This window comes from Pseudophryne corroboree, chromosome 4 (assembly GCF_028390025.1).
Source record: "Pseudophryne corroboree isolate aPseCor3 chromosome 4, aPseCor3.hap2, whole genome shotgun sequence".
In the NCBI taxonomy this organism is placed as follows: Eukaryota; Metazoa; Chordata; class Amphibia; order Anura; family Myobatrachidae; genus Pseudophryne; species Pseudophryne corroboree.
Genome location: NC_086447.1, coordinates 547,177,980 through 547,190,362, shown reverse-complemented (window position 1 = coordinate 547,190,362; position 12,383 = coordinate 547,177,980). Strand labels below are relative to the sequence as shown.

The following is a 12,383-nucleotide window of genomic DNA, read 5'->3' as shown; positions in this document are numbered from 1 at the left end:
GGTGTCTGACGTCAGCTCCGACTCCGATCAGCAGGATTCAATCGCACTGGAAGAGTAAGTCCTGGGCTGCGTAGAGACTGCACAAACTGATTTTTAGCAGCTCTGCTACACATAGGAACGCACACTTGTACAGCGAAAATACACTCCCCCTGTAGGCGACTATCTGATCGCAGGACAGCAAAAAACACAGCCCAGCGATCAGATCTGAATTACCACCTCTGTGTGGTACGGCAATTACTGGCATGCTGTCTATGTGGTATGGTAGTCATTGGGACAGTGAATGTGCAGCATTGCGGTCACTGCAGTGATATCAGTATTGTATGGTCTGTCACTGCATTGATGCCTATAATCATGGGTGTAACTATTGTGGGTGCAGTGGGTGCCATTGTTATGGGGCACAGAGGCTTAGGGGGGCCTGGACCCAAGTTATAAAGTTGCATAGCAATCTCCCTAGTTTTGGCTGCTAAGTAATAGGGTCTGATCCATTCCCAGCCTGAGCTGTGTGACATTACATTGTCAGTGAGAGCAGTATGTAGTGGATGTTATAATGGTAGGGGGGCACTGTAATGTGACATAATATGAACTGAGGGCACTGTAATGTGGCATAATCTGATCTGCTCATTATAATGAGCAAAGAGGATCGGTATGGGATCCCGGCGGTCAGGAGACCAACGCCGGGAAATCGACAGGCGGAATCCCAGCAGCGAGCACAGCGAATCCCCTCTTGCTCGCTGCGCTTGCCACTCGTCGGCTCTGGTGGCGACCTTTGGCCACACTATTATATTCCACCTTGGGTGGTGACGTGAACCACCACCCAAGGGTGAATTCTGGGCTTGTGTCGGTATTCCGCTGAATGTTCGAATTCCGACATCAGTATCCTGACCACGGGATCCCAACAGTCGGGATGTCAACCGCATTCCGAGAAAAGAACCCTCCCTCCCCCACCCCCACAACTATAGTCCATATGCTGTATATCTGTGTATATCACCTGCCTGTGTTATCCCCCTTTCCTACAATACAGCCTACATGGGGTCCCCGCAAAAGTCGTGCTTAGCGTTTTTTCTTTTTTTTGTAGGTGGCGTTCTCTATTTAACAATATCAGCTGTGGAACTTCTGAGACGCCACCTCCACATTTTCACCTGAGGGGGAGGAGTGGGGGGAGAGTGCGCAGATTTTTTGCCTAGAGTACCGAGAAACCTTGCACCGGCCCTGGCTTTAGGATGTTAATGATCAGATGGAACTGGGCGGCTGTTCCCTCCAATCTTTAAAGACACTAAAATATTTCCCAAGTTCCCAAACTTCCCATGAATATTTTGTCTTTGCTTAAAAGTTATTTAAAACAGTGTATGTAATCCTCTGTCCTAATGTTCCCATGCTATTTTAAGCAAACAGAATTTTAAATATACGCATATTACTCATTAGAACCCAGTCCATGTTTACACTAGAACAGCAGATACAGTGCTGTCTTTATGGGAGTAAAGCTGTTGAAGAGAGGGGGAAAGAGAGAGTTAGAGAACGAGAGAGAGCGTGAGAGAAAGAGAGAGAGAGAGAGAGAGAGAGAGATAACTACAAAGACTTAGCAATGGGTTATGACGTAGTTATTAGAACTCTTATGCTAACAAATGACACTGTGGGAGGTTCCAATTTAACAGCACTTAAACCTCCGTATTTGAATAATGATAATCTATGACCATGACGTAATTATCATTATTTTTATTCAGTCAGTCTGCCAGGGCAAAGCTTTATTTCCTGCTTATTTGTCCTTACACGTTTTATGTGCACGTCATCATCAGTTAATATGAAAATTTTGCTGTCACAAAAAGTCAAATATCAGATTCAGCTGAAGCTTCTGCTTGGAATACGTGATGCTGCGCGGGTGTAAGATAAGAAACAACAATTTCTAATGAAGTCAAGATGTGTAAGGTAGGCAAGCAAATGTTTTATCTTCAGTAGAGATTCAATCTTACTTGCTCTCCTGCTGTTTAATAACTTTATCTTAAATGTCAGATCTTTAACTTGAGTGGGGAATGGCTCATTTTCCTCTTAAGGTTAATATTGCTTTGACTGGGCTCTGCCTTTTAATCAAACTGATCTTTAATGACAACCTATTTTATTAGTTATGTAGCACTTTTAATTCAAATTAATTTCTCTTGAATTTATTGCATTTTTATTCAAATCTCTTTTGTTATATTTTTAAAATGCATTTATTGGTTTCTGGCTTTTCATTTGTGGATTCTGTAAAAAAAAAAAAATGCTCTTGGGTTAACTGAAAACAAACAGTTGATATTTTTTTATTAAAAATTTAATTAATAATGGAGACAATTACCTTATATTTACTTTAATATAATTCTATGGAAGTAGATAAATTAATACTATGTTATCATAGTGTCCTAAGGTAAATAAGGAAGAATACAGTATAATGTACTAGTTAGCAGTTTAGCTCACAGCGTTAGTTTTATTAATTACTAGTGTCCTTTACCTATTTATCGCTACAGTGCCTGTACTGTATCACACTGTATATACTGTATTGGCTGGAATGTTAAAGTAGGATTTTTAAACTGCCATAATAATGAAAACAAATTAAAGTTATTTAAAGTTCAAGTTTATTTTTCACCCTTTTTTTGGAGATCAGTTGCAAACATTTACAGATGTGTCCTTATATACCTAGCATTAATATGCCAAACGCAGGGTCGTACATTCATCCCAGTCGCCCAGAGGCAAGTTGGAGTTTGGTGCCCCACCCCCCCTTACAAAAAGGAAAAACAAATATGGTGTGTGAATGTGTGATTTATAGAATTATATAGATTCAGCTCTCAGCCGGTCTACAGGTACCAGAGCCCACAGTGAATTTGCAGAGCTTCAGCTATGCTGTGTGACAGTGGCCTGTAGATCAGCATCAGACTCACAAGATTTAGCCATCTGCAGCATGCAGAATCAGCATTCACCAGTGGACCCATCACATACACAATACAAAAATGATGGGATAGGGACCAACTGGTGGCGCAAACAAATGTCAAATGAGAAAGGGCAATTACCTATACACAGCTGATACTATGCAATGTCCTTATAATTCAATGAGAGTCCAATTTACTGGGAATTCCCAGAAAAACTTCTCACGAGTTTCCAAGTCCAAATGGTACCATGTAAGAAAACACAAGTGGTATATTCTAGTTCAGAAAAACATCCAAATGGTGGTAATATTCAGTGTTAATACTTCTTCCCGGATTCCTTATATGAAGGTGTCTATGGGAGGTGGTGATATAGCCATACGGGTTCACCTCGGTGCAGAAGGTTATGTCGGTTCCTCACATGTATGCTTACTTAAAATACTTGCAAACAAACTTATATGGGTTTCTTTGGAATTCTGGACATATTAACTATATGTCATACACTCATCAAAATAGTAGCTCACATTCAGGCTTACTTCAACAGATGTCGTTCTTCCATGTAGCGGTTTCTTTACAGGTTACTGCTCCTGCTGTCCTCAGATGTCTCCTCGCTTCGTGATGTGCTCGATATAAAGCATACAAACGAGGGGACGTATGAGGATAAGTGCAAAATTTATTTTATAAAATAATGATAAAAAATTCCTTCCAAGAATAATACAGAAAATCAGATCCCCACAGGGAAAACCAGAATATCAAGATCTAATAAATCACAGTCAGACAGTGGGAAAAGATGGTACCCCGGGGAGTCTCACCGCTTTCTGGCTGGAAAAACCGGTTGCTGTGGTGATCCAATCTGTCACATGCTCCCACCAACGCGTTTCAACTATAAGTCTTTCTCAAGGTGCATGTGGAGTGTGCCCTGCCTTCTATTTATACCTGGCATAATGTGCAAACATACGCCCCTTCCTGGGCGTGTCCTATTCTGTTGATTAGTGCATGTATCAAATAAAATACCATTTAAACAATTGAGTCCTATAAGAGGGGTCAATGGATAATATAACATATAAATACTGTAAGTAAATGAAAAGAGAAGAAGGGTAAAAACATATTTTGCGTTCCATTTGGTCTGGAACGCATGCTACTTCCGCCGGACATCCGGCGGAAGTGACTAGACATCCAATAGAGTACGTCCTCGTGGCGAGTAGTTGCCATGGTAACACTATTCAGCATAGTGCTCGAACGGTGTGTTACTAATGTGGCCATGGTGATCCGTCCCAGCGGATCTGACGTCATACGCCACGATAGGTAACCCTGGTAACGTTACCAAGCCTAATGCTGATGGACGCGCCGAACGGGACCTTGTTGTCATGGTAACCCGTCCCCGGATTCTGACAATATGCGGTTCATAATGTGATTGCAGGGCCCTGCTGTTTCCTGTTCTCTGCGTTCCAAATGCTTTGGATTGCGGATGGACAGACTAATCCGTTCTAAATATAGTATCAAATTAAATATATCAATTAGATTTATACTTGGCGGGTCCTAGCGGTTCATTAGCGGGTCCTGGATTTCTCTATTGATTTCTACATAAAATCACAACCATTATGTGGAGCACTAATATCAGATTGATAGCATTCACTCTGGAAATAATTTATAAGAGGTAGGTATCCAAGTGTCTTAAAAACTTTTTTTCGGAGACTTAAATAATTAAATAGTTAAAATATTTGACGTGTATCTTAAAAGCGGGACTGATAATTTGATAAATTTAAGAATTTAAAACAGCAAATAAAGCCCCCATTAGGTTATGGTGCATACTCTGATACATAGATATAAATACACGGGTTTCTCCATGTATCATAACACGTACATTATTCTGTTTCTTATTCTTATGAAATTAACCCTATTTCTTGTAAGATATCAATATTTTTCTTTAACCTAAAAAATGTGGGCCTGGAAAAAGGAGTTACAGGAACCATTTTGTTTCAAAGTCCAGGTTAAGACCTGCTGGATGTAAGGTCCCCATTTCGAAGATACTTCGCATTTCTCTTTTTGCGAGATCCTCTTCCATGCTGTTCTTCCTCCAATTACCTTTTATAATATGAATTCCACAAAAGGCAACTAGGTCTGTTGGTTGACATTGATGAAACTCCTTGAAATGGGCTGAAACCCCATGTGAGATGACTCCTTTCTTAATATTCCGAACGTGTTCGGCCATTCGTTCCTTCAATTTTCTCCCAGTCCTGCCAATGTATTGTTTGCTGCATGAACAAGTGAGGAGATATACCACTTTGGTGCTATTGCAGGTAATGAAATTTTGGATATGTCCCACTCTTCCATTGGAAGTTGAGGTATATTCCGTGATCTTTGAAGTAGGGCTTTTACAATTTTTACACATGCTGCAAGTGCCGCATCTGTGGAAGCCCTTAGTCATAATCGTACCCGGTTTTCTTTTCTCGTTTACAGCACTCTTCACTAGATGGTTCTTGAGGTTGTCAGCCTTTCTGTATATGAACCTTGGCTTATCCCTCAAAGTTTCTTTCAGTACTGGATCACGTAGAAGAATGTTCCAGTGCCTTATAATGATTGATTCCATTTGCTTGTGCTGACTACTGTATTTTGTTATGAATGGTATACCCGTAACTTCCACAGGATTCTCCAGATTTCTTTTTGACGTGAGAAGATCTTCTCCATTGCTTTCCCGATATTCTTGAAAAGGAGTTTCCAAAGTCCCAGCTGCATATCCCTTCTCAATGAATTGTTTTTTAAGTTGGGTCCCTTGTTCTTGATAGTCTTCCAATCTGGAGCAATTTTTTCTAATCCGATGGAATTGGCTTTTAGGTACTGACGCTAACCAGTTTTTGTGATGGTTACTATCTGAGGGTATGAATGAATTGCAATCTGTTGGTTTTGTATAGGTGCGTGTATGTAAGGTTCCTCCTTCAATGAAGATCTCTAGGTCCAGAAAATGTACCGACCTTTCGCTGATATCGAATGTGAGTATGATATTCTTGTTGTTATTATTCAAGGATAGGCAAAACTCCTGTAGGGATAAATCCGTACCATGCCATACAAAGAAAATATCATCTATGTACCGGACCCAGGTAACCAGGCCCGCCCCTTCGCCACCCCAAACATCCATGACTTCCTGTTCCCATTTGGCCATGAATAAATTCGCATAGCTCGGGGCGAACCTGGTCCCCATGGCCGTACCGTTAATCTGGAGGTAATAGGATTGATTATGAAAGAAGAAATTATTCTTAAGTATGAGTTCTATCCCTTCCAGAATAAATTCCAGTTTAGGATTGAGATGATGCTCTCCTGAGACAAAATAGGATACTGCCTCCAACCCGTCTGTGTGTTTAATAATGGTGTACAGTGATGAAACATCAGCCGTCACCAAGCGATACTCTGAATTCCACTCAATAAGTTCTAATTTCCTAATCAGATCTGTAGAATCTCTGAGATATGAAGGTACTTTTGCAACCAGTGGTTGTAGCAGATGGTCTATGAACTGTGATAAATTAGATGTCAAAGATTCAGTCCCCGCTACTATAGGTCTTCCCGGTGGTTTTTGGGAGTTCTTATGAACCTTCGGTAAGATGTAGAACACCGGTATGGAGGGATTCTGGATCAACATATATTTGTGATTCTTCTCCGTAATAATTTCTCGTTGTTTATATTTATCTAAGAAGGTGATAAGTCTCTTTTTTATTTGTTCTGATGGATTCCCTCTAAGCTTCTTATACGTTTGTTCATCTCCCAGCTGCCTCATGATTTCTTCTTCATAATCCTTCTGGTCCAAAATAACGATACCACCGCCCTTGTCGGCTGGTTTAATTATAATAGATGTTTGTTCCTTCAGTTTCTTCAATGCTTCTCGTTCTTTCCAACAGCAGTGGTGAGTGGACCGTCACTAACTGCAGTGCAGGCTGAGCAGTACCAGATGGGAGCTGTCCTGTTCTCTATTACAGGTGTTAACAGGGCACCTTGGACAGAGCTGAGTTACTCTTCTCAGCTCTTCAACAGTGATGTGTGCACCGCAGGGATCCATTGGAACAGCAGCGGTCATACTTTGATCCCACACAGGTGCTGCTGCACTTGCATGAGCCCATTTAGGGCTTGGGGGGTAATTCCAAGTTGATAGCAGCAAGGAATTTTGTTAGCAGTTGGGCAAAACCATGTGCACTGCAGGAGAGGCAGATATAACATGTGCATAGAGAGTTAGATTTGGGTGTGGTGTGTTCAATCTGCAATCTAATTGTGTAAAAATAAAGCAGCCAGTATTTACCCTGCACAGAAACAAAATAACCCACCCAAATCTAACTCTTTCTGCATATGTTATATCTGCCTCCCCTGCAGTGCACATGGTTTTTCCCAACTGCTAACAAAATTCCTGCTGCGATCAATTTGGAATTACCCCCTTGGAGCCCAGAGGCAAGAGCCTCCATTGCCTCTGGGAGTTCTGCCCCTGGCCAAACAGCACCAGACTCCCACTTTAAATTGTTTTATTTATATGAATAAGATGCACTTTTTGAACGAATAAGACACTTGCCATGGCCAAATTGCTTGGAACTAGGCGGGCAGAGATTGGATGTGTGGTGTGACTTAGACCACAGTGTATGAGGCCGCCTCTATACTTGACACTATAATAAAATAGCATTTTTAAACTGAGTAAGAGTGGGTGATAGGGTCCCAATTGTAATTGCCTGTGAGTTGCAGGTAGTAGTGAGATTTCAGGGATGTGACACTTAAAGCTGCATATTGTTTAATGGTTAAACAGGTTGGGTTAGCATTTAAAAAAATTGGGGTTTTAAATATTGAGAAAACAAATCTTACAAGTTATTACATTTGAGCCAGGGTGCATAGACAATTACCAAATCTCAAGGAATTCTTTAATCTTCTTAGCTTTGGGTGTATATTAAAAGATAGTCAATAGGTCGACACCATATGGTCGACATGCAATAGGTTGACAGGGTGTAAAGGTGGACATGACAAAGGTCAACAGGTACAAAATGTCAACAGGGTCAAAAGGTGAACATGGAAATGGTTCACACATTTTTTTGTGTTATTTCGTATGTTTAATGTGCTGCAGGAAAAGAAATGCTAATGCACACTACTAGCACTAAGAGCACTGATAGTATAAATAATTCAAATAAACCCTCACAATTAACATGGAGTATAAGTGAAGTTCTTAGCACACATTTGTGCAAATATGTGGGCCCATGCACCGCGACCAGGTGACTTCATTACATGGGTCCTTGACATCTCTGATACTATTACATTATATAAATGTATCTTGGTCTTACCTTCAAAATAGAGCCCTTATTAACGTGCTATCTGAAGTGTAGTCAATGTTAATCACATAATTACTGTTTGGCCGGTAACGTGTGTATGTATGTTGGCAATCCAAGTTTGGACTTTCAGTTCAATACAAAAAAGTATTAATTAAACATAAAGCTTCTTCTAATATTTTGTAACTGGTTATTGCTATCTTGATATGACAAGAAAAGATCAGGTATTGAGGTGACAGTAGAGCTTTTGCTCTTGAATCAGCCACTATGGAGCATACACAATAATCCACAATATACAGTCATATACAGCTGTATACATGACGGAGCAACATTACTCAAGTTATTGTGCACCACTATGAGGGTGCTAGGTAAAATGACCAATCAGATGGAACATTGACCAGCATTGATCAAAAATCGAATTGGCCCCTACAGCATGTATATTCTACTTCTTGCCTTTTCTAGTAAAATCTATTGAAGTGTACTGTAGTAACAACGGATATGCTATCAACTTGTTCCTGCATGTGCCTGAATGAGCCCTCTGCAGGAGGAATATGGGATGGCTCTGTTGGCATTATTTTCCCAGTGTTCTTTCTCAAACAAGTAAGGCACCAAGCAGCCTTCTTCACAGCTTTGAGAAAGGAAGCCAGGTACACACCAATAAGCTCTCACCAGTTTACACATACCTTCCTTACCCAAATGAGTCAGACTGTATGCTGCCTCTGTCAGGTCTGAAAAAACAAGCCCTAGTGATCCACTTGTCTACCATGTCTATCTTTCCAGAGTCCTGTAGACTCCTGACCACATTCCTTTAACTTCCAGACAGCCGTCTCCTGTTAGGAATACAAATATTGGATTCTGATTAATTTCTGTACTCTAAAAGTCACGAAAATCAGCAAATTTAAACCTTAAATTTATTGACTGCATTGATTGGCTACTGAGCTATAGGTGAGGTTGAGGACCAGCGGCGGCTCCAGAGGTGGGGCTGCAGTGTAGTCCAAAATTCAAATAGGAGAGTCACACCCAGCTTAATCAAAGTCAATAAAGCATCACCTTCTCAGCTCTAGCCAATGATGACATACTAAAAAGTAAGACTTACTAACACCTCTGTCGCAGCCTGTGCTACAAAGGTGCCACCACACTATATTGCCTTAGTACTACTGGGCCCAGCCACTAGGAAGAAGCACTGTCCTACCATTAGCGAAGATACAACTTGCCCAGTGAAAAAGTGCCACTAACCCTTGCACTCTGGTAGGCTGCCGAGAAGCATTGCTTTCCTGCCTCACTATGGGGGTCATTCTGACCTGATCGCAGCGTGGTTTCGTTCGCACAGCTGTAACCGGGTCACTACTGCGCACGCGCGTCATTGCCCGGCGATGGCCATCGCCAGGCAACGACGCTGACTATGAATAAAGCGGTCGTAGCGGCGACCGCAAGAAGATTGACAGCAGGAAGGCGTTCTGGGGTGGCAACTCACCGTTTAGAGCCGTGTTCGGTGGGTGGTAAGGAAAACTCAGGTGAACGGAGGGCGGATGGCTAACATCAAAGCCATCATCGCTGGATCAGTCGCACAGGGTAAGTATGTCCAGGGCTGGTCTTGTTTTGCAGGAGACTTTTTTAGCATAGGAGGGCTGCACAAGCGTTCGCAGCCCTGCTATGCTAAAATACACTCCCCCATAGGCGGAGATTAGTTGATTGCACCAGCAGCAAAAAGTTGCTTGATGTGATCAACTCAGAATGAGGGCCTATGCCTCATCTGCGAAGGCAAAGTTAGAACACAAATCAAGACAACATAACACTGAATGACATCTAGGGAGGGGTGGATGGGGGAATCTTTTGAAAAACAGAGAGACCCACAGTTCACACTGTTTTTATATAAACAACTAAGACCCTTCCCTATGCAGTCTAAAACCTCAACTTCCAGCTGTCATTCGAAAACTGCAGAAAAGTAAACCCTTGAACTCCTATTTACCCATATTTACCCTTGAAATCCTGTGTAGCTATAGGCTTATGCAGCCTGTAGATACCTTAAATCTGAACAAACTCTACCAAATAAAATAAATCTTTTTTTCACAATAAGGTTCACAACCAATGGCGTTAATTACATGTATTTCATAACTGGCTAAACATAATTATAATCAACATGCTTGTCCTTTTCAGTAATCTCATCTGGGCACTATCCATGGAAACAGAGTAATCATCAAATGCCTGATAACCATACCTGTAATCGGCACAACCACTGCACCGATGTGAAAGTTCTTATCGGAAGGTAAGATGCAGCTACAGTACTGCTATGAGTCCATCAATAAGTCTTGTGAAAAGAATAACTGGCCAAGCAGCATAAGGATTCCAATGTATGTCTTCATGATTAGCACTATCTTGACAACCCTGGCTGGAAATCTAGCGGTCATCATCTCCATATCTCATTTCAAGCAGCTTCATATGCCAACAAATTACCTAATCCTCTCCATGGCCACTGTGGATTTCCTACTAGGAAGCATTGTTATGCCATATAGCATGGTGAGATCAGTGGAGAACTGCTGGTACTTTGGGGACATATTCTGTAAAATCCATACAGGAACAGACATTATGCTCAGTACAGCATCCATATTTCATCTCTCCTTCATCGCTGTGGATAGATACTATGCAGTATGTGATCCACTGAGATATAAAACAAGAGTAAGTCTACTTACTGTAATTATCATGATCATCACCAGCTGGGTGGTCCCTGCTATTTTTGCTTTTGGTATGGTCTTTCTCAAGCTTAATATAAAGGGTTCTGAAAACTATTTCTATAACAAAGTCAGCTGTGTTGGAGGTTGCTTTGTATTTTTTAGTGAAACATCTGGTATGGTGTCATCCATGCTGTCCTTCTTTATCCCTGGATTTATTATGGTTTGTGTTTATGGAAAGATATATATAATCGCCAGAAGACAAGCAAGATCAATTAAAGACGCAACCTATCAAATACAGTTTCAGATAGATCTTGCAGAAAAGCAGCATGTAGCGGAACGTAAAGAAAGCAAAGCAGCCAAAACCCTGGGTACAATTATGGGAGTATTCCTAATATGCTGGTCACCCTTCTTTTTCTGCACAGCTATTGGACCATTTATAAACTATGTCATCCCATCCATTGTTGTAGACGCATTTGTATGGATTGGATATTTAAATTCAGCTTTTAACCCAATGGTCTACGCTTTTTTCTATATGTGGTTCCGGAAAGCCTTAAAAATGATTCTGTTTGGAAAAGTGTTTCAGGTTGACTCTTCTAGAACAATTTTGTATTTAGAGTGATCTACCCAAGTAACAACACAAAGTATGTCAACAAGAAGTCAGACATTTTAACAGACCTATCTTGTACCATAAATTGCTTTTGTGAGTTTCTGAGACATTTTTCTACTTTGTACTATTGTGAAAGTATATGTTTACATGAAATAAAAACATACTTAAAGCAGTCTAATCAAAATACAGGATGTATCCTTCTGTTTCAAGAACCGGTTACTGATGTTTGCTAGATGATTGATTTCTGAATTTAGCCCTATATGTACAAAAGTATTAAAGAATAAAATGCTATTTATTGCATATGCCATTTAACTAATCTTGGAATAAATATTAAAATTGTTATTTAAAGTCGAACATAATTTCATGATTGGTAGCGATTAGATATAGATTGATATAAAGTGCACTGTATGTAATATTCTAGTCTTTCATTTCAGTACATCTGTGTTGAAAATGTTATGTTTGCAATATACATTCAGTTTTATTGTTTGATGACTATGAAAAATATTTGTACAAGTTCCAAAAAATAAAAGAACCGACCCCCACCCCACAAAAATACCCCATCGATGTAATTAATAAAGATATCCAATGAATTATATGCATTATCCATTTGTTCCTTATTTAACAAAGATTGATCTATATGTTTTCATGATCTCTATAGTGGATGTGATCTCCTTTTGTAGGTATTTATAAAATAGTCCAAAAGTATGCATGCCAATCATTTGGTGTAGGTCACATAGGGGAGAAAAGAAACAAACAGATCTATTTTCAGTTAAAGTATTTATTTACATGAATAAAATGTTAAAGATTAATATCATCAGAAGACTCGATTGTACAATGAGCAACAATATGCTCAGTTAGAGCCATACACTGTGGGATTACTGGCCAGGTCAGCCAATTATTAGCAGATTGGGCTGTAAAAATTGCACAG

The 12,383-nt window shown here is 40.3% G+C and overlaps 1 protein-coding gene across 1 annotated transcript; it reads left to right on the top strand.

Moving 5' to 3' along the window:
- Positions 1 to 1,485: 1,485 nt before the first annotated feature.
- LOC134911594 (trace amine-associated receptor 1-like) lies at positions 1,486 to 12,039 on the top strand. Its single transcript, XM_063919718.1, has 2 exons — positions 1,486 to 1,923; positions 10,334 to 12,039. The coding sequence occupies exon 2, from the start codon at positions 10,448 to 10,450 to the stop codon at positions 11,465 to 11,467; it is 1,020 nt and encodes a 339-aa protein (XP_063775788.1). The 5' UTR covers positions 1,486 to 1,923; positions 10,334 to 10,447; the 3' UTR covers positions 11,468 to 12,039.
- The last annotated feature ends 344 nt before the right edge of the window (positions 12,040 to 12,383 follow it).